Source organism: Mesoplodon densirostris, chromosome 11 (genome assembly GCF_025265405.1).
Source record: "Mesoplodon densirostris isolate mMesDen1 chromosome 11, mMesDen1 primary haplotype, whole genome shotgun sequence".
NCBI lineage: Eukaryota > Metazoa > Chordata > Mammalia > Artiodactyla > Ziphiidae > Mesoplodon > Mesoplodon densirostris.
Genome location: NC_082671.1, coordinates 28,556,879 through 28,577,739, shown reverse-complemented (window position 1 = coordinate 28,577,739; position 20,861 = coordinate 28,556,879). Strand labels below are relative to the sequence as shown.

Below are 20,861 nucleotides of genomic sequence, written 5' to 3'. Positions count from 1 at the left end.
GTAGAAAATATACATTTTTAGGTACTATGCACTGAGGTGGAGACAGAAAAATTGCATAACATTTTTTTGTTTCCCAACTCAGAAATTCTGAATATTTGTGGATAATAGCACAAAGGTGCTCTCCACAATTAATTACTGACATACTTCTGAACACACTCAGGTCTTAAGTGAGGGTTTTACACAATAATTCATGGGACTGGATAATGGGTACATCACAATTTCCTTCCATTTGCCAACGATGCTTCTGCAGCAAATTTTTTATGGTCTCTTTGCCTTCCTCATTATTCTCTATCCTCTCTCTTCTGTGCTCTTCAACTTTCCTCCATGTCAGCATAAGATTTAGGTCCTTCAGAGAGATCTTAATGTTTAGATCCCTGCTCCACAAACCAGTAGCTGAGGGACATTGAAGAAGCGACTTCACCATTCTGAGTCTCAGCTTTTCTGTTAAGTGAGGACATTAAATATAAATCTTGCAGATCAGGTGAGAGGATGTTTGTGAAAGCATCCTCTTTCACATCCATGAGCAGGAACTGGTCATCGATAAGACATGAGCGCTAAAGGGAGGAGTCAAGATGACCTTGAGATTTTCAGCTTCAAGAAACAAAGTCCTTGCCATTAACAACAATGAAATTAAAAAGACCAAATAGACCATATAATAAGATCATTTCAACAAGTCTTTGCTCCTATTATTACGTTCATCTAAAATGCACTTCTCTTCTCTTGGAGTATTCAGAACTAACAAGTTTCAGTCTTTACTCCTGACCACCCAAAAAAGAAGTGTCTGCTTCCCCTAAACTCGGTTAGCACTTACCTCATCTCCTTCAGCATTTCTTGTACACAGCTTTTGACCACTGCGTTTCTTGCAGTGTATCTAAATTCCTCAGTCACGCTATGCAGTTGACAGCAGAGGGGACACTGCCTTATAATTCTTTGTTTCCCCACAGTAGTTTCCTTTGGGAATTTGCATGTGATACAAAAAACCTGCTAATATACTGACTTTGCCTTCCCTAAAGGATCATTAGACTTGTTTATTAGTTACATTATTAATGTCGCCATTGTGTGATGGATCCACTTGAGGAAGAAAGAGTACAATTTAGACATTCCTGTCATCATAACAATATCTTCCTAACGAAAGGAATAAGAAAGAGAAAATACTCTCTGATAAAGATTTTAAAGCTAATTTAGTGATATCAGGTGATTGATTATTCTTCAATAATTTTAAGACTTTGATATATAAATTTTGAAAATAATTATAATTGCCATTATTTAAAATATGCCAAATAACATCAATACTAAATTATTCCTCACTAAATCCACAAAATGACTAATAGTGTGTTAGTGAATTAACAGAAAAGTTAATGGAGAAGCATCAAAATACATTCTCCTCGCAGTAATAACTTGAACACTTAAGTAGTCCTATGGATGCCTATACACATAAACTGAAAAAACAGACATATGCAGTAGAGAATTTAAGAAAAAGATAAGAAAAATTTTTAAGATAGGAACATTATATAAAGAAAACTAATGAGATAGAAACATTTGCATGAATATAAACAGTAGTTAGGAAGAGCTGAAATATTTTCAAAAAGGTAATGATGAATTTAATGGTACATTGGCTTTAGTAAAAATGGATAGCTGTGAAAAACTTTTAGCGTTTTATAATCAAACACATAGAGTTGGCTATCTCATCCCTTTTTGCCAAACATATCACATGAGTTTCTCTGAAAGTACCCACAGATAAGACAATAACAATTTCCACTACTACTTGGGGGTGTAATCTGCTAATTTATGTCAACAGACACTTCAGCTTTAACTTTACATCAGTGTTTAACACAGCAAATCCCATTATTTATTTATACCCTTTATAGTCAGAGACAATCATTATTCATTAAAAATTTCCAGGGAACGATGCAGACAGAATTGTTGAAACACATAAAAAAATTTCAGGATAGACAATGCAAAAATATGACTTGGTGACAAACCTTTAAAAACACCTGGCTCTGCCTTCATATAAATGACAACTGTGCATAGTTTATCATACTTTGGGGACAAGCATTAAAACTGTCTTCAACAATGTAGAATCAGAGCATGTCTTGCTAACGAGCAGGAGCGTTTTTAGACTTTTCAGTGATTACAGATTAGACAAAAACTTTCACCGAGCTTTCCATTTCCTGAGGAATATCATATGACTAGCTGATAAAACAAAGCAATATTAAAAAGTCTATATTTATTTCAAACCTTGCAAAAGAGAAATATAAAAATACCCTGCAGTATCGTCAACTTTCTGCTTCTGGACAACTTACAATTATACCATGAGCATGTGTGTAATTAACAGCCTATGTAGGAAGACATGGAAGATACAGGGGAAGAGGGTAATTAAATACAGTGGCACCAAGAGGTAAAAGTACATTTTGTTGCCAGATTCTTACACCAATTAAGTACCTTTTAGAAAATAACGTTTTGTTCTGAAATGACCTTCCCAAGAACAATGTCAGCTGGCACAAAGTTAACTCAGGATGGTATGATGGTCTGTTCCCATTAAACAATGTCAATAATAGCATGTATACATAATAGCATGTAATAATAGATGAAGACCAGCTATACCTTTGAATGTCAGAATTAATTCATCATCAAAAAGAAACAAAAGAGAAGTAAGTTAAACTACAAACAAGAACCCGCTAAAAAGATCAAGTGAAAACATATCCCAAACAAGAAAAATATTTGAGACACCACTCAGTGAAATGTGTTTGATTTGCTTATTTAATATATATACATAGTAATTTCAAAAAAAATTCAAAACTAGAAAATATCCTGAGAGGTTCAGGGCATCCTCTTCTGTAAAGCAATGGATCTGAAAATTATAGACTATCACCAATGTCAGTTGTTTCTTGGCTTTTTTTTTTTTTTTTAAGAAAAGAAGAAATACTTATAACATGTAATCCATATTTTGGAGAGGGGGGACAACTCAGAAACCCCAAAACTAAACCAAAATTCCTCCCAAGAAAATTAAACCATATGTATAACTTGGTTAAAGGAAAAGCAATATATTTAAATATTAAATATTTTAAAAATACAAGTTTACAGAAGGTGCTTATTCAGTTCTCAAAGAAAAGAATAAAGATTTACAATAACAAGCTTCCTAATGTAAAATTATTTGATTTGTAGAAATTTAATTGAAGCAAAGCTCTTCAGAAATAAATTTATTAAAGAAAATAAGGTTCACTCGGGTTTATAGCCAACTTACCTCTTTTTGCTTTTGATGTCAAGTAGTGCATAAAAAGAGAAAAAAATTTATGTTTAACTGATTCTACTGTCATAATGGCTTATTCCATAAATACCTACTCGGAGTAAATGACTCTAGTATACTTTTTTTGTTTGTTTGTTTTTTGTTTTCACAGGATCCTATGAATAGAGGTGGAGCTGGGACTGCCTGGAAAGCCAGAAATAGGTATTTAACATGAACTAAGCAGCATCCATATAGGGTACCTCTTCCTACTCTAAATTTCAGTTCTTATGACCCAAACTGATCATAGACTGATTTTCCATTGCTAGTAAGACAAAATCTTAAGTGCAATGAAGAATTGGGAGGTAAGGCTCAGTTTAGAGCAAAAATGTAGTTGATGAACAGCATCAGAGCAGCAAAAAAGTCCTTAACATGAGGAAAGTATACCTTCTTCAGCTAAAAAAAGTACAAATTTTATATCCACCAAAAGCAGGTTTAATTAAAATGACTGTCCTGCTCTAAATCATTATCTTGCAAAGTAAATGTATATATTTTCATATAAAATTTTAAGTCATATAAATGCAAATATTTGAAGTTATATTAGTTTCTTTTAAATAATTATTTTAAGAGTAACAATCTAATCTAGTCCAACTCTCGAGAACATTCACTGACAACTGCGGTCACATTGACAGGCCCAGCTCAAGAAGCAGTCCCCAAAAAGGAGACTTGATTTGTGAACTGGGCACACTAAACTGACATAAAAATAATGTATACACCAAAAAAAACACACACACAAAAAACGCATAAAGGAAGGAAGGAAGGAAGGGAGGGAGGGAGGGAGGGAGGGAGGGAGAAGATCTCTAGAGTCCAGTAATGAGCATAGGCAAAACAAACTTGGCTTTTACATATACAGTTCACAAAAACTTTAAATTTGTGATATGGAGAGTATATCAATGACTTTTTTTTTTGGCTGAGAGGTGACAATGGAATTAATGGTTATATGACATCTTTATGACTTTACTTTTTTAGTAAACAATAGAAAGCAATAAAGTCAACCATTTTGAGTTGTGCTTTTTTTTTTTTCCTCTCATATCTTTCAGGCATAATACACTGGGAAACAGCCAAGAAAGTCAAACAAGCATCAACAGATGACTAAAGAGAAGGATGTGTGGAAGAAGTGACACACAGTTGTGCAAGAAGAAAACAAGAGGGTGGCAGGGTGCTTCATTGTTGTGTAATGAGTACAGTGCACCGTGAATCTTTCTGGTTGATTAGCTGTCTAGGTTCAATGCCTAGGTCACTTTAAGTAGTCTAGGTATAAGTGTAAGGAACTACATTTTCACTACATAATTGAAAACAAAGGAATAGGAAGTAGCAAGCATAGGCTTTCTGTGAGCATCAGAATTACTCATCATTGGCACCATGCTCCCAGCCAGAACTCGGCTGCTCCTTCAGACCCTGCCCAACTCGCTAACAGCCCAGGAGAGCCACTGAAGCCAGGTTTAGCGTGTACAAAGGCCACCCCCAAACTGTTAATATGCCTCAGAAGAGTCTGGTTGGCTGCCATGTTGATGGGTACCAGAGAAGCATTTCTCAATTAAATCAGTGGCCCCCATATCCAGTGTAATGATATAGGTATACTTTTAGAAATGGAATCTCATTGGTTTGGCGAAGGAAAGCAAAGTATTAGCACACTGAAAGAATTCAGCATGAATTCTGGAGCTCCACTCTTTCCTGACTTGTATAGTCAGTTTATAACACATAGACACTTTAAATTGTCCAAAAAAAAGTTTGCTCTGTTTATTAGATAATGGGAATTTTACATTTTCTGGATGGAAAACTATACTATACGGTGCTGAGATATTTTAATATATTTACTTACAAGTGTATTTAGAAACATGGATTGTACACAATGAACTCCAGTCCCAGTCATGGAGAGAATAATTTGTATTCGTTGAATCAGAAAGACTCAGAGTTGAGAGAGCTCCTTCAGTATTCCTTCACTATAGCTGTCCACATGTCCTTATAAATGTAGAGGAGAGCCTACAGTTGTTAACCTAAAGATTGGCTTCCCCAAGTATCTACTGTGGCTTTTTAAATTATGTTTTTCTTAGTATTCCTTGTAGATAAAAGACATCCCTTTGAAAGCTGCAGTTTGAATATAACATCCCAGGGAATGCTTATAATCAGAGCATTTTTATAATAGAGGTCGTTATGTAGTTATAGTGAGGGCAAACAGTAGAATTCAATAGATTAGTGCCAGCAAGTTGGATTAAATAGTGAGGAGTATAGCATAGCTGATGGCCATTTCCCCTGGAATACAATGAGGGAGAGCCCCCAGCTGCCCATCACAACAGAGTACTAAACCTCTTCTTTGCAAGGGGAAGCTTTGGGATCTGAAGGCTGGGCCATGCCAATGACAGACGGTTGTCCCACCTTACTCCCTGGCACAAAGGATACCAAAGAAGCTAAGGGTTAAGTGCTGTAGGTAAGTAATTGACTGCAGTTTGGTGGAATAAAGGCTGTTCTCTGACTTGAGGGTGGGGACCATGAACAGGTAGAAGGTGGTGAGATAACATGCAATTTTAAAATTCAGTGTTCGGACTAGTTTGTCTTTTGGTGGCAGAGATTGGTCACTTCAGTGAGTCTGAATCAGAAGCTATGATCTAGGTGCCTGGGGCTTCCCTGGTGGCAGTGGTTGAGCGTCCACCTGCCGATGCAGGGGACACAGGTTCGTGCCCAGGTCCGGGAAGATCCCACATGCTGCAGAGTGGCTGGGCCCGTGAGCCATGGCCGCTGAGCCTGCGCGTCTGGAGCCTGTGCTCTGCAATGGGAGAGGCCACAGCAGTGAGAGGCCCAAGTACCGCAAAAAAACCAAAAAAAACAAAAACAAACAAACAAAAAAACCCCAAGATCTAGGTGCCTGACTCTTTCGAGTTTTCTACCTGCCTTTTGATACTTTTTAGTGAGCCAGAAGTATCATTTGGGCAGGGTCAAGGGAGGAAGGTAGTTATTGCCTGCAACATCCTGCGCCTTCTGTGTGTCTCAGCCCACCTGTGCCTCCCCATCATCCCTCCAGACTCAGCTCCCTTCTAGAGGCCTCTCTCTTCACCACATGGGTGGACCCTGGTGGACACAAGCATGATGTGATCACTTTTGCCCTAAATATGTAACAATTAAGAACATCAAATAAGTATATTTTCTTTCACTTAATGGCTATATTAGAGAAAGATTGTAGTTTTTTTCCTTGAGGATTTTAATTTAAAATTTTTAATTTCCATGGGTTTATTAAAATTTTAATAAAACTTAAAAGACTTCAAAGCATAGTTATACTAAAAGAGTTATATGACATAGTTATATTAAAAGAGTCAACATGGATTGAAAATATAATCTAATTTAATAAGCACATTACTGCTGCAGTGTTGGTTTTCATGTTGATCCCTCAGTAATTAAATAATTCCATCATTTTATCATAGTTTATTGTGCTTACAGTGCTCAGGTTTTGAATATGAAATCTTTTAAGAAAGTGTAAGTTCTGGATAGTATACCTGACAGAGGAGGGAGTAGAAGACAAACCCAAAAATAAAACAAAACAAAGATGCTGATAGAACCTTGGTCATTAAATGTTCCATGAATCATTGCATTATTTATTGAGTGGCTCCAATCTGTACCATGGAATGGTTTACTTAGCATTGTCTTTATCTTTTCTTTTATCCTGGAAATGGGAAAACACACAGAACCCACCTTGGAATAGTCTGATGTGTTTTCAGTCTATATATGGTGTCATTAAACTCTGCCATTTAAAATTGGCAGGATGCATTGTAAACATTTTCCAGGCTCTCCCTGCTTTGAATAAATAACACAGACTTTTTACAAGCTTGATTACACCAACTAAAAAAAAAACATTAAGTTGTTTTATTATTTTAAGAATATATAAGAAATATGGTTTCCTAGGATATCTAAACAATAGGAATTAAATTCTTTTTTTTTTTTTTTTTTTTTTTTTTTCCGGTACGCGGGCCTCTCACTGTTGTGGCCTCTCCCGTTGCGGAGCACAGGCTCCGGACACGCAGGCCCAGTGGCCATGGCTCACCGGCCTAGCTGCTCTGCGGCATGTGGGATCTTCCCGGACCGGGGCACGAACCCGCGTCCCCTGCATCGGCAGGAGGACTCTCAACCACTGTGCCACCAGGGAAGCCCAGAATTAAATTCTTATACTGGCAAGGAGACCTAGTAAACAAATAAAGGAGATGTATAGAGAAAGGTATACAAACATTTAATATGTATCTCTAATATTTAAAAGAATATTGCTACCAAAGACAGACGAAGCAGAATCAATTTGTAATAGCAAACATTTGGTCTGATGTTTCATTTTAAAAGAAAACCTAAACATGTGTCACCTTAAATCTTATTTTTAAATTAGATGTTAATGATTAGATTTCTGTGCAGAAATTATATCCAGTTAAAACCATTGGTAAGCTACCAGCTGAATCTGGCTATTGGGCACTTGCAATATAGCTAGTTCAGATTGAGACGTGCTGTCAGCGCAAAATACACACTGAATTTCAAAGACTAAGAAGAACAGATGCAAAATCTCATTAATAATCGCTTCTACTGATTGCATGTTGCAATCATAACATTATGGACATATTGTGTTAAATAAAATGTATTATTAAAATTAAGTTTATCTGTTTCTTTTTACTTTTTCTCATATGGCTACAAGATTATTTAAAATTACACATGTGGCTCATATCATCTTTCTATTGACTAGCTTTGGTCTAGATGGTAAAACATTCTTATAGCTGTCATTTTATTGTTCGACAAGATATATGTCAATTCTGCACATAAAGACATTTCAAGCTTTCTTAAAGGGTTCAAATATATCTTCTTTCTCCTCCAAACGTCTAGTTAAAAATAAACAAAAATATGAATATTAATATAAAAAGGAAAAAAAGCCAAGATATATTAAGTGACAAAAAAATAGCATGCATAATGATGTTTGTGGCTGTGCCAGTGTTACTGTTAATACATATATAAATACATATATGTGACTATATATGCATATGTTTATATATATTTGCTTGTATATGTACAGAGTGTTTCTGAAAGGATACCCAAGTTTGCCCGGGCACAGTTGTGGCAGGGAGAACTACTTTCTATTTGTATACCCTTCTGTACCTTTTGAATTTTGAACAATCATTATCTATCGAAAAATATACTTAAAAACTATAAGTATACTTATTACTTTCTCTTATTCCTTTTTAGATGCATATATAATCATATATGCTTAAAAAGGAATAAGAGGGCTTCCCTGGTGGCGCACTGGTTAAGAATCCGCCTGCCAATGCAGGGGATAAGGGTTCGAGCCCTGGTCTGGGAAGATCCCACATGCTGCGGAGCAACTAAACCCATGTGCCACAACTACTGAGCCTGTTCTCTAGAGCCCACGAGCCACAGCTATTGAAGCCTGCACGCTTAGAGTCTGTGCTCCCCAACAAGAGAAGCCACCACAATGAGAAGCTCGTGCACCACAACGAAGAGTAGCCTCCACTCGCCACAACTGGAGAAAGCCCATGCACAGCAATGAAGACCCAACACAGCCAAAAACAAACAAACAAACAAATAAATAAATAAATAAAATTATTTTTAAAAAAGAATAAGAGAAAGTAATAAGTAAGGAAAGCCTATATATTTATATGCAACATTTTGGTCTGTGTTACATGGGTTCATAAATTTTGCCCTCTAAAGTGAATATTTTCAGGGGAATTCTCTGCAAGTCCAAGGGTTAGGGCTCCATGCTTCCACTGCAGGGGGCACAGGTTTGATCCCGGTTGGGGAACTAAGGTCCCACAAGCCGCGGGGCATGGCCAAAGAAAAGTGAATATTTTCTTATAATTGCCTTGATTTTTAGGCATAATATATTAAAACAACCAACCAAAGAAACTTCAAATGATACATATGCTGCCTATATTAAATAGTAAGAGAAATGACTAACTCATTTGAAAATTTTCCAAATGCAATTGTTATATATAGATTTTATTACATCATCTACTTTAAACTACATCTGAAATGCACTATAATTCTGTATATCAGAAGAACTATATATAGAGATGATAAACCACAATAAAGCTGTATATTTTGAGATACTGTAGAAAATTTGGACTAATTACCAATTATCCAACAAACTGAGGGCCTACTATGTGCCAGGTACAGTGTAAGATCCTGGAGATTAAAAGAGGTAAGGTTTCTGCCCAAAAGCTTACAGACTCATAGAGAAATCTGATTTTAAGACAAACTGTGACTGTACTGTCTGTAGTGAGGAGTAGAGATCGAAGCGGCTAATTCTACCCAGTGGAGACAAGGGATCAGAAAACTCTTTATAATTTTTGTGCATTTATGCACACGATGGTAAAACTGGTATATATGAGACATCTAGCTTAAAACCTTTGCAAAAGAAAACAAGGAAGGGAAAAAAGTCTTAAAATTCCAAAATATTTTTATATGAAACTAGTTATCTGGATGAAAACCAAAACACTCGTCTAAACTGGAGGATATTTGATATTTATCTAAACAAAGCAAATATGGAGTTATTTGAAAAAAATGAGATAAATTCCTGTATTTCTCAGTTTTCAGTTAGGTATCTGTCATTACAGAGATGGACAGAATCTAAAGAAGAAGTATAGCTCCTCAGATGACATTCTTCACACATTCCAACCCAAGATCATTCTATACTAAAAGACTTCCTGTAAAAATGGAATTGCTACTTGAAGAAACACTGAAAGAATTGAAACAAAATTTAAGGGTGTTGCACATTTCCACTGTAAAATGAATCAGAGCTAACCCAGTAGAAGAGAAAAGTACTCTTGCAGCATACATGATTCACTAAAATTTGGAAATTTGAACAAATTTTTGATTGCATATTACACTGGGGCAAGACAGAAAAATGTATTTTTAAACATGTGGTTGGTAATTTTGTGAATTAGTATTTTTGAATTAACTTTTGTTTTAGCAGATTCCAAACTAAGGGCAACATGCTCTAGCATGAGAAAATGCTCAAGCCTTCCTCTGCCGGGGAAAAGTCTGTAGAAGCTATGTTAAAAGCAAATACAACCCTAAACGATTACACGTTTCAACAGAATGCTGTTCACTCCTACTATTTCAAGAATTGAATCTTGTGGAAAAAGAAAGTATGTGGGGAGGTGGAACACACAAAAATGGAGAAGCCTCTATAGGAAAAAACACACTTTAGGCAAAAAACCACTGAGGCTGTTAGTTCAGGAAGTCAGCTCAATTAGCATTCACCGAGCTCCTTCCACAGACCAACCACGGGAGGATGAAGAAGCACAGGCAGTTAGAGCAGGACGTATGTACACAGGACACGCTGGCTTTTGCGTAGAGCTGAACTTCTTTGATTTCAAACACTTGTAAACATTCATATTCCTCTCACAGTTTTGATTCCGAGTCTCCACCACCTCTCATTTCACGTTTCATTAGACTCTGTAGTTGCTTCTTTGCGTCAGGTGTTACTGTAAGCAGTTAGGGGCAGGGGGTTCCAGGAGAGAGAGAACCAGGCATGGCATTCTTGACCTAAGAGAAGCCATTTTTGCCCTAAGCCATTTTATGATCTAAGCCTGGCCTTGAACAGTTCTCGATAATCTTAAGGGAACAAAAGAATGCAGAAACATTGCCTGTTATCAGGCAAGAGAAGTAACAATAGCAAACATAATATATCAGTTGTAAAAACTCCCAGTTTTGCTTCAATGGTAAAGATTAGCCTGAAGTGCTCAACCACCAGATCAACTGGAACCTAAGGGACGATGATGTTGACCTTTTCTGACCCTCCTGACTCCAATCAACTAAAGCTTGGACTCAACCAAGCCCCTTCATGAATATGCTTGTTGTTAAAACTTCCCCAATTTTGCTGTTTGGGGAGACACTGCTCTGGGAAAGATCCCTGGTGTTTTCCTTACTTGCAGCAAGTAATAAATCCTTCCTTCTCCCAGTCTTTGGCTTGGTTGTGTCTTTTGGCTGGACACCCACCAAGAGGTGAACCCAGTTTTTCGGGTAACATTACCTACATCTAATCCACTCTCCACCTCGCTGTCAGGGTGATCTTATATACTAAAAATCTGCTCCTCTTCTTAAAACTGTTACCTGTGCCCTTGGAATAAAGTCTGCTCTCACTAACCTGGCCCTCTGTTTTCAAGTCCCTGCCTGTCTTTCCAGTGTCATTTTCCATCACTCCCAAGTCCTGCTCCAGTTCCTAGCCCCAAGCTCATGGCCTTTGTGCAAGCTGACCTCCTTTCCTATAAGGCTTTTCTCATTACCCACACCTGCACCCCTGCCTGTAACAGGGAAGAGCTATATCGGACTCCATATTGGATCTGTTTCTTTGACTTTAACCTTTGCTTTTCATTGCTTTTGTTATTATAATCATACATAATGGTCTGCCTCAGGCAACCCTGCGCCTCTGCCCGAATGTTAAATTTCAGCTCACAGGGAGACAATCTGACCCTGCCCACCTGTGAATGGCTGCAGAAAAGAAGAAATTTTGCAAGATAAATGGCCTTTTTACTTTACTTCCTCACCTCCTTCCCCTCTCTGTTCTATAAAAGAAACTGGCATCCAGTCCCCGTTAAGACGGTTTTTTGGGGACCCTAGTCTGCCATCTTCTTGGCCTGCCAGCTTTCCGAGTAAGGTCGTTATTCCTTGCCTCAACACCTCGTCTCCCAATTTATTGGTCTGTCGTGTAGTGAGCAGAGCAAGCAGAGCGAGCTTGGACTCAGTAACTAATTTGGCTTAGCCAGCCAGGAGCCTTGCTGCTCGTGGCTAGCCGGCCCTGGTCAGGGAATATTGGGGCAAGGTCCTAGCAGCTGCCGGGACCATTTGTCCTGAGGATCTTTCCTTCAAAACTCCCTGAAACAGCACTGGTTACCCCAGCGTTTGGCAGACGAAGCAAGGAACCGACAAACTTCTATAAGTTGACAGGCTCGATTTTGGAGGGTAAGTCGCTCTGGCGTGCACACTGGGAATATATTACCTCCCTCAATTGGGGTTTTTCCTTTATGGGACAAGCTAATCTGTTTGGTTGAGGTACCCTGTTGGAGAGGGAATTGTCATTGGATAATTTTGGGAACCTGTTTGTTGGGTTTGGTTTTGGTTTTGTGTGCATCAGTGTTGGAATTTGTGCCTTTTGTGTTGGAATTTGCGTCTTTTGTGTTTTGGTGTTATCAAACTTATAAAAATGGGAAATACTCCATCTATCCCAAAGGAGAGCCCTTTGGGGCATATATTAGATAACTGGGTAAAACACAGCCGTGAGCCTATGACTAAGAAAGACATATACACTATTGTAATAGGGTGTGGACCCAATATATGTTAGGATCAGAAGAGCGATGGCCCCTGAATGGCTCACTCAGTTATTATACAATCTCGCAGTAGAAGTGTTTTGCAAAAGAACAGGGAAAAGAGATGAGATTCCATATGTAGAATAATTTATGCTATTGCATCAGGAGGAAAAGGAGTCAGAGGACTGCCACCTTCTGGTGCAGCGATCTAAAAGGAAACCCAAAGGGGGGAACCTGTTCTACAAGAGGAAGAGGGAGAAAATGAGAGTGGGGACATGGTACTCCAAAACCTAAACCCTCCTCTGGCTCATACAGCTTCCCCACTGGCCAAGCAGGCTGCACCAGCAGTTGTTCCAACTGCCCCCATGTCACCAACATATTCACTGCCTCCTGTTTCCCTTACCCATAGGGATCGAATAAAATTTTCTGTGTTAACACCCAAGGCACAGGGACCTGGTTTAGTATCACCATCTAAGACCCAACAGGGCACCCAATTTGGACTGGTAGTCACTTCCACAGAAGGGCAATTTCCCTTGTGCTGACATCCTGTAAGTGGCCAGGGTACTCCCTTAAACTTGAGGTGTCTGATTCTAATTTCCCCTGAGGAGCCCCGGATAACTTTGACAGTGGCGAGCAAGTTGGTTGACTTTCTAATAGATACGGGTGCCACATATTCTGTGGTAAACACCAAGGTGGCACAGAAAACATCTCAGTCTATCTGGGTCATGGGAGTTTCTGGAGAAGTACAAAACCATTTGTTCTTAAACCTCTAGAATGCCAACGAGGGGACCTCACCCTGAAACATAGCTTCTTATATATGCCAGAGTGTCCAATACCCCTTTGGGGTTGCCTTTGTAAATTAAATGCTCAAGTAACTTTTTCGCCAGAACAGCCTGACATCAGGGTCCCACTGGAGCAAGCTTTAAGCCTACAAGTGGTGCCCCTGGAAACCCCAGAGAAGGAAACAAAGTCATCCTAGGAGAAACTTGCCTGTATCTTTGAGATGCAAATGTCCTATTTGGTCTTCTCAGGAACCCTCATCTCGGCCATCATTTTAAAATGCAAATTTTGAAAAGAGGGTAAAGTAATTTAGAAATTGACTTGTCAAGGATAAATAGAAATCCTAAGTGTCTTTTAAGATTTAGCCATCTAGACAAGGGAGCTTGATTTGTTCCATCTGCCAGAAACCCAACTTTAATCCAAACTTTATTGTAAACTGATGGGTTTTACATGGCTGTACCTGACTCAGGGCTGAAATTTTTTTTTTTTTTCTTTTGCGGTACGCGGGCCTCACGCGCCCAGCCACTCCGCGGCATGTGGGATCTTCGCGGACCAGGGCACAAACCCGTGTCCCCTGCATCGGCAGGCGGACTCTCAACCACTATGCCACCAGGGAAGCCCAGGGCTGAAATTTTGAAATGAGAACCATGAGGTCTCTCTGTTTGTGTGTGTCTTTGTCTTTGGATAACATTGCTGAGGTTAACTTGTAAATAAGCTCTATTTAATTGGCTTAAAGAAAAGTAAGCACTAAAAAGAAAAAAAGAAAGAAAAGAAAAGAAAAGTAAGCGCTTACAAATCAAACAATTCTAAATACAAGAGAAATTAAGCTAAGTGAATTTCAGGTTCATGTGAACTGAGAAATATTCAGTATTAAATTAATACCTGATATTATTGTTTAAGTTTATTGATCTAATTAATGTAGACATGTCTTTAGAGTCATCAACATTAAGTATAATACTTTCACTGCACCTAGGTTTAATAGAAGTTAAATGAAATCTTACATCTGTTGCAAATTTGTCAGCAAGAAAAATAACTTGATATGATGAAACTTTAAAGTAAATGTAACGAGATAAGAGCTTTTAGGTAAACTCTATAAGAATATTTATGTTCTAAAAATAATCTAAGATAGTCTCTCCAGGTTTTGGTAACTATTACTTGCCTCTTGGTTTTCAATAGAAATTAAGGTTTTTAAGAGTCAGGGATTCTAATTTATATTTAAAGCTACTGAAAATAATAAAACATTTCAGTATGGTAGAATGTGTGTTTTCAGTTAAGGTATGAGGAATGGAATTACATTTTACTGAGAAAGTTTTATATATGATCAGGATTAACTAAATTTATTAATTTATTTATAAATTTATTTATTTGTTTATTTTTGGCTCTGTTGGGTTTTCATTGCTGTGCGTGGGCTTTCTCTAGTTGCGGTGAACGGGGCCTACTCTTCATTGCGGTGCGTGGGTTTCTCATTGTGGTGGCTTCTCTTGTTGTGGAGCACAGGCTCTAGGCGCATGGGCTTCAGTAGTTGTGGCATGTGGGTTTAGTAGTTGTGGCACACGGGCTCTAGAGCGCAGACTCAGTAGTTGTGGTGCACGGTCTTGTAAGGTCAGCTGGCCCGAGGCAGGTGCTGCAAACAAACTGACCGGTTGCATCAGCCCGGGGACTTTCAGCCTTCCTGCTCTTGAGAGGGACGGAACTAACGGTCCTACAACTGATGCAACTGGTGTCCGATATTGCCACGGCACCCGAAGCCCGCCAAATGAGGACTAATCTACACCAAGAACGATCTGCCCCACCCTTTCCTTTCTACCCCCTATAAATCCCACCCAAGCCCCCAACCGGGCGCGACTTCTCTGGCCCCTGCCCTTTGGACCAGCGAACCTCGCCCGGGAGCGTTCCCAAATAAAGCTAATTTAAAGCTCTTTGTTTCACGGTGCCATCCTTTACGGCCAGGACTTACACCTGCTAATTACATTGTATTCCAATCTTTATTTATTTATTTATTTTATTTGTTTATTTTTGGCTCTGTTGGGTATTCGTTGCGACTAGCGGGCTTTCTCTAGTTGGGGTGAGCGGGGCCTACTCTGCATTGCGGTGCGCGGGCTTCTCATTGTGGTGGCTTCTCTTGTTGTGGAGCACAGGTTCTAGGCACATGGGCTTCAGTAGTTGTGGCATGTGGGCTTAGTAGTTGTGGCACGCGGGCTCTAGAGCACAGACTCAGTAGTTGTGGCATATGGGCTTAGCTGCTCCACAGCATGTGGGATCTTCCCAGACCAGGGCTCGAACCTGTGTCCCCTACCTTGGCAGGCAGATTCGTAACCACTGCGCCACCATAGAAGCCCGTATTCCAATCTTTAACCAGGCTACTTTAAGTTTTGTTCTGATGTTTTTACAAAATGAAGATTTTCAAGAAGACTCATAAAAAGGAACTTTTTAACAATTAGTTTCTGATAGCCTTTAGATAATATCACTGGACTGGGTAACAAATGACAAACCTAATGGAAAAACCTGATTACTTCATCCAGATCAACAGGAATTAATTACATGGGACTGAATGTAAATATGATTTATAACTTTATGACTTTGGAAAATATACTGGCTTTAATCTTTGTTTTTCAGAAAAAAACCTTTTCTCTTATGCTATGACCTACAACAAGTTGATAAAGTATGCCTTTGTAAACAAAGATGAAACATTTATCTTTTTCTCTCTACCTGGTTGATCCCACCAGTAGCATATGCTTGTCTCGAAGATTAAGCTGTGCATACATGGCCAGTACAGTGAATCTGCAAATGGCTCATTAAATCAGTTATGGTTCCTTTGGTCGCTAATTCTTGCAACTGGATTACAACTAGTTATACTAGTCATTGTTTTAATGTGTTCTTTGTTTCCAAATTGTTTGTGCCTCCCTGCTGCACTATGTCTTTGTCAGTGTTACCAGCTGCATTTACTTATATCCTGTCTACTTTATAAGATTGCTGTCTCTTACAGTACCCAGTGTGTAACCAGTCCTCCAACAAAACCTCTATGGCTAAACCTCTTGAGGAAATAGATCACATTTATAACATAAAATAATTATAGGGCTTCCCTGGTGGCGCAGTGGTTGGGAGTCCACCTGCCGATGCAAGGGACGCGGGTTCGTGCCCTGGTCCGGGAAGATCCCACATGCCACGGAGCGGCTGGGCCCGTGAGCCTTGGCCACTGGGCCTGCGCGTCTGGAGCCTGTGCTCCGCAACGGGAGAGGCCGCCTCAGTGAGAGGCCCGCGTACAGCAAAATAATAATAATAATAATAATAATAATAGTGTGCTTCTAGGGATGGGTAGAAGCAACAAGGGAAAATGTCTCCTGGATTATAATTAGACAGAGGATCTGGAGAATCTTTAATTATCAATATGGCCTAATCCAAAAATTAGCACCTGGAGTGGCATGTCAAGAATTTTCCCCTGATCTGGGATGAGCCTCCCAGCGCTGTGGGACAAAAGTTGATCATGAAATGTCTCCCAAATATTGGTCAAATTTCTGACGAAGAGGGGAGGATCTGAGAAACGGCATCAGTGATTGAAGCCCGCCAACGTGAGCCAGTGAGCGCTGAGGAAACTCAGGAAGGAGAAGAATACCTGCCATCTAGCAGCCATCAGACTACAGCCACTCCCTATGGTGAGCCCTGAGGAAACTCAGAATGTGAAAATACAGGATACAGGCCCCAGATAGCCGAGGCACATATCAAAGGAATGATTTCAGTGAGCCCAGACTCTTGCATCTTCCCATACATAGAAAAGCCCTCAATTCCTTAAAGACAAATTTCAACATTCGAAACAACTGGCACCTATGGTGGACATTCCCAGAAAGATCCATGTGACGAGACACAGCAAGAAACAGTTAGAATGGTCATCGCCCCTTTTCCACAAGATTATGGAATGGACATTGACAGTGGGGAAATGTAACAGGGAAGAGCGAAATCGGACTCCATGATGGATCTTTCTTTGACTTTAAACTTTGCCTTTCATTGCTTTTGTTATTATAATCATGCATAATGGCCTGCCTCAGGGAACCCTACCCCTCTGCCTGAACGTTAAAGTGCCTTTGTTCAGCTCACAGGAAGACAATCTGACCCTGCCCACCTGTGAATGGCTGCAGGAAAGAAGAAATTAACACATCCCTCCTATTTTGCAAGATATATGGTCTTTTTACTTCCTCACCTCCTCCCCCTCTCTGTTCTATAAAAGAAACTGGTATCCAGACCCCGATAAGGTGTTTTTTTGGGAACCCTAGTCTGCCATCTTCTCGGTCTGCCGGCTTTCCGAATAAAATCGTTATTCCTTGCCTCAACACCTCATCTCCTGATATACTGGCCTGTCGTGCGGCAAGCAGAGCGAACTTGGACTCGGTAACATACCTTCTGCCTATTAAGGTCTATAGTTAACTATCATGACCGGTGCTTGCATTTCTTCTGCGAGGATTTCCTCACCACTCCACCTCTTCTATTTACCAGGAACATTTATTAATATCATTACTTATTTGCCTATCTACTTCCCCTTAAAGGAGAGAACAGAGGTGATGTTTTACTTGAATATCATTACATTACACCAAAAGCCAAAAAAAGTACCTGACACATAGTAGATGCACAATATATTTTGTTAAATTTTGACGAATGAGTAAATGAGTTAATGAAAGAAATGTGGTTTTGTTACTTATTTAAGAACATAGGGCTTCCCTGGTGGCGCAGTGGTTGGGAGTCCGTCTGCCGATGCAGGGGACGCGGGTTCGTGCCCTGGTCCGGGAGGATCCCACATGCCGCGGAGCGGCTGGGCCAGTGAGCCACGGCCGCTGGGCCTGTGCATCCGGAGCCTGTGCTCCACAACGGGAGAGGCCACAACAGTGAGAGGCCCGCGTAACAAAAAAAAACAAAAAAACAAAAAAAACATAGGCTTTGCAATATAACAAACACAAATACATGTTTACTGTCTGAATATACGAAAATGTAAAGACAATTTTCACTAATGAACGTGTTTGTATCTATTACTAAAGGGGTGACTACATACTAAGGTTAATACATTTATGAGCTGCTTTAAAAATCGTTAAGATCTAAAATATAGAAAATTTTCAGATTTAAAAACAATACCATTCTTTCACATTAGTTCAGTAATGGTTTCAGAGAAAGAGAAGGAGCGAGGAAAAGAGAGCTAGGGAGGGACAGAGGAATTGAAATGATAATGGGGAAGCAGAACATTCAAGAGAAAAAGCTCCTACATGGAAAGCACAGGCTCACGAGGAGCAAATTGCTTAGGCTATTACTTCAAGAGGGGAGTTCAAACTTGCTTTTTCAAGTTTCAGATTTCTTGTTTATCCTGTTGCGATATTGTGATTTATAAGAAATGTATATTTGGTCTTCGTCCAGGATTCCTGACCCCTAGCTCCCCAAACCCTTGGAATTTCTTAAGCGCTGAGAATGACAAAAGTGTCTCTTGTTGTGTTAATGAGATGACTTTAGGACCCCAGCTAAGGGCGGAGGCTGGTTGCCGGGAGAACCAACCACAGAATTAGAGAGTTGGAACTTTCATTTGCAACCCCTGACCTTCTGGGGAGAGGCTGAAGGTTGAATCAATCACCCAACGGCCAACAATTTAATCAAACTCATGCTTCTTTAATGAAGCCTCCATATAAATCCGAAAGGACAGGGTTCACAGAGCTTCTGGGTTGGTGAACACATGGAGACTGGGGGAGAGTGTCGCCCTAGGAGAGCAGGCAAAAAATGCTGTGTGCCTATCCCCATTCCTTGCCCTCCACATCTCTTATGTCTGGCTCTTCCTGAGTTACATCCTTTTATACTAAACTTGTGATCAAGGAAGTAGCAAATTAATTGAACCTGAAGAGCGGGTCATGGAAACCTCTAATTTATAGCCAGTAGTTCAGAAGTAAGGTAACAACCTGGACTTTGGACTGGCGCCTGGAATCCAAGGAGGGGTCGTGGGAAGCCCAATCTATTGCGGTGGGTCAGAAACACAGGTAAAGACCCGGGCTTGCAACTGGTGTATGAAGTGGGGGGTGGGGCAGTCTTGTAGGACTCAGTCCTCAACCTGTGGAATCTGATGCCATCTCTGGGTAGATAGTGTCAGAATTGAGTTGAATCGTAGGGCACCCAGCTGGTGTCAAAGAATTGCTCGGTGTGGGGAAGCACCCCCCCGCCCCCCATGTTGCACTTGGGTCCCTAATTCACTTGTACAAATGTTGCATTTAGGTCTTTACTACAAAAATAACATCTCTGGCCTATGAACTGCATAGATTCCTTTCACATATTCTGGTAGACTGATTTAAATTGTTGATTAAATTGTAAATTTTTATTATATAGGCCTAGGTAGAGAAGGCATTGAGATACAATGTTGGCTACAAAATAACCACTGATATTATGAAGATATACTATCTGCTGACTGATTGCAAACTTGCTGATATCAGAAGGGCCCCTTTTGATTCAAGTTCATCAAAGCTAGTAGGTACATGGGGGAGGACGCTGGAGTTTGTATGCTAGATAAGGATAAAGTCAAGAACAAGAAAGTCAGCAAGCCATGGCTGGAAACTGGGATTTCAGGGGCTGAGGTAGCAGAGACAGAGCCATAGCCAGAATTTTCCTCCACAAGGTTTTAGTAATATTGGAAATCAATCAGTACAATGTACTAACAAATTAGCACAAAACATTCTACTAATTTTGAAAATCAATGCCCTATCCTAGAATTGATTTTCCAGAAATTGAGAAATTCTGCCTTGAAGAAGATGTGGTTTCTGCTTACCATCTCATAGAAGTGAAATCTATTTGAAAATATTCCTTATATATGGTAAATAATATTTTATATTCTGTTTATGTAACTGTTTTAAAAGTTAAATGAGATTTATACCTCTTCCAATTCCTCAACCAAAGGATCCAAAACAAATTAAACTAATATCATTTCTATTGATTTAATTACTTCAATGATCCACAATAGAAAACAACCTATATATCTGCTGATTAGAATAATTAAAATCACCTAAAAAGATATAGTAAAAATATATTTTTGAAAACAATGCCTATCAAAAAACATTCTGATAAATTAACAGGAAATTGTCCTTTTAAAGTGATGAATATATATTGTTACCAGCAAGTAAATGTATAATAATAACATATTAAACTCATAAAACCTATTATTTCCCATGGCTTTAAGATATTTCTTGCATAGGACATAGGACTGGATATATACGGCATATTTTCCCTTCCTCAGCTTAATGAAAACATTTTATATAGTAAAAGCATCAAATGTTTAATATGTTTTATACAATATAGTTCAGCCTAGGAAAAATAATTTATTGTCAATAGTGCAAATATTTTTAGAAGCTACAACTTGGTGTAGATGGCTAATCAGTTTCTATAGTAATTCATTTAACCAGAACCTTTTAGAAAATGTTGCTGGGTTGATTTAAGAATTTATTAACGATTAAGCTGATTGGTTCCATGATATCCAGTTAAAAATTCTTCAGGCTATAATA

General features: G+C 39.2%; 1 protein-coding gene across 9 annotated transcripts in view; it reads right to left on the bottom strand.

Moving 5' to 3' along the window:
• The window catches only part of BICD1 (BICD cargo adaptor 1), a 206,304-nt gene that overhangs the window by 9,649 nt on the left and 175,794 nt on the right, over positions 1-20,861 (bottom strand). Inside the window, exon 9 of one of the 9 annotated variants that reach the window (XM_060112196.1) lies at positions 3,245-3,253. The exons of the other annotated variants lie outside the window; for them this stretch is intronic. Within the exon in view, the coding sequence (XP_059968179.1) occupies positions 3,245-3,253 (9 nt within the window). The remainder of the gene's footprint in view (positions 1-3,244; positions 3,254-20,861) is intronic. 9 annotated transcript variants of the gene reach the window in all.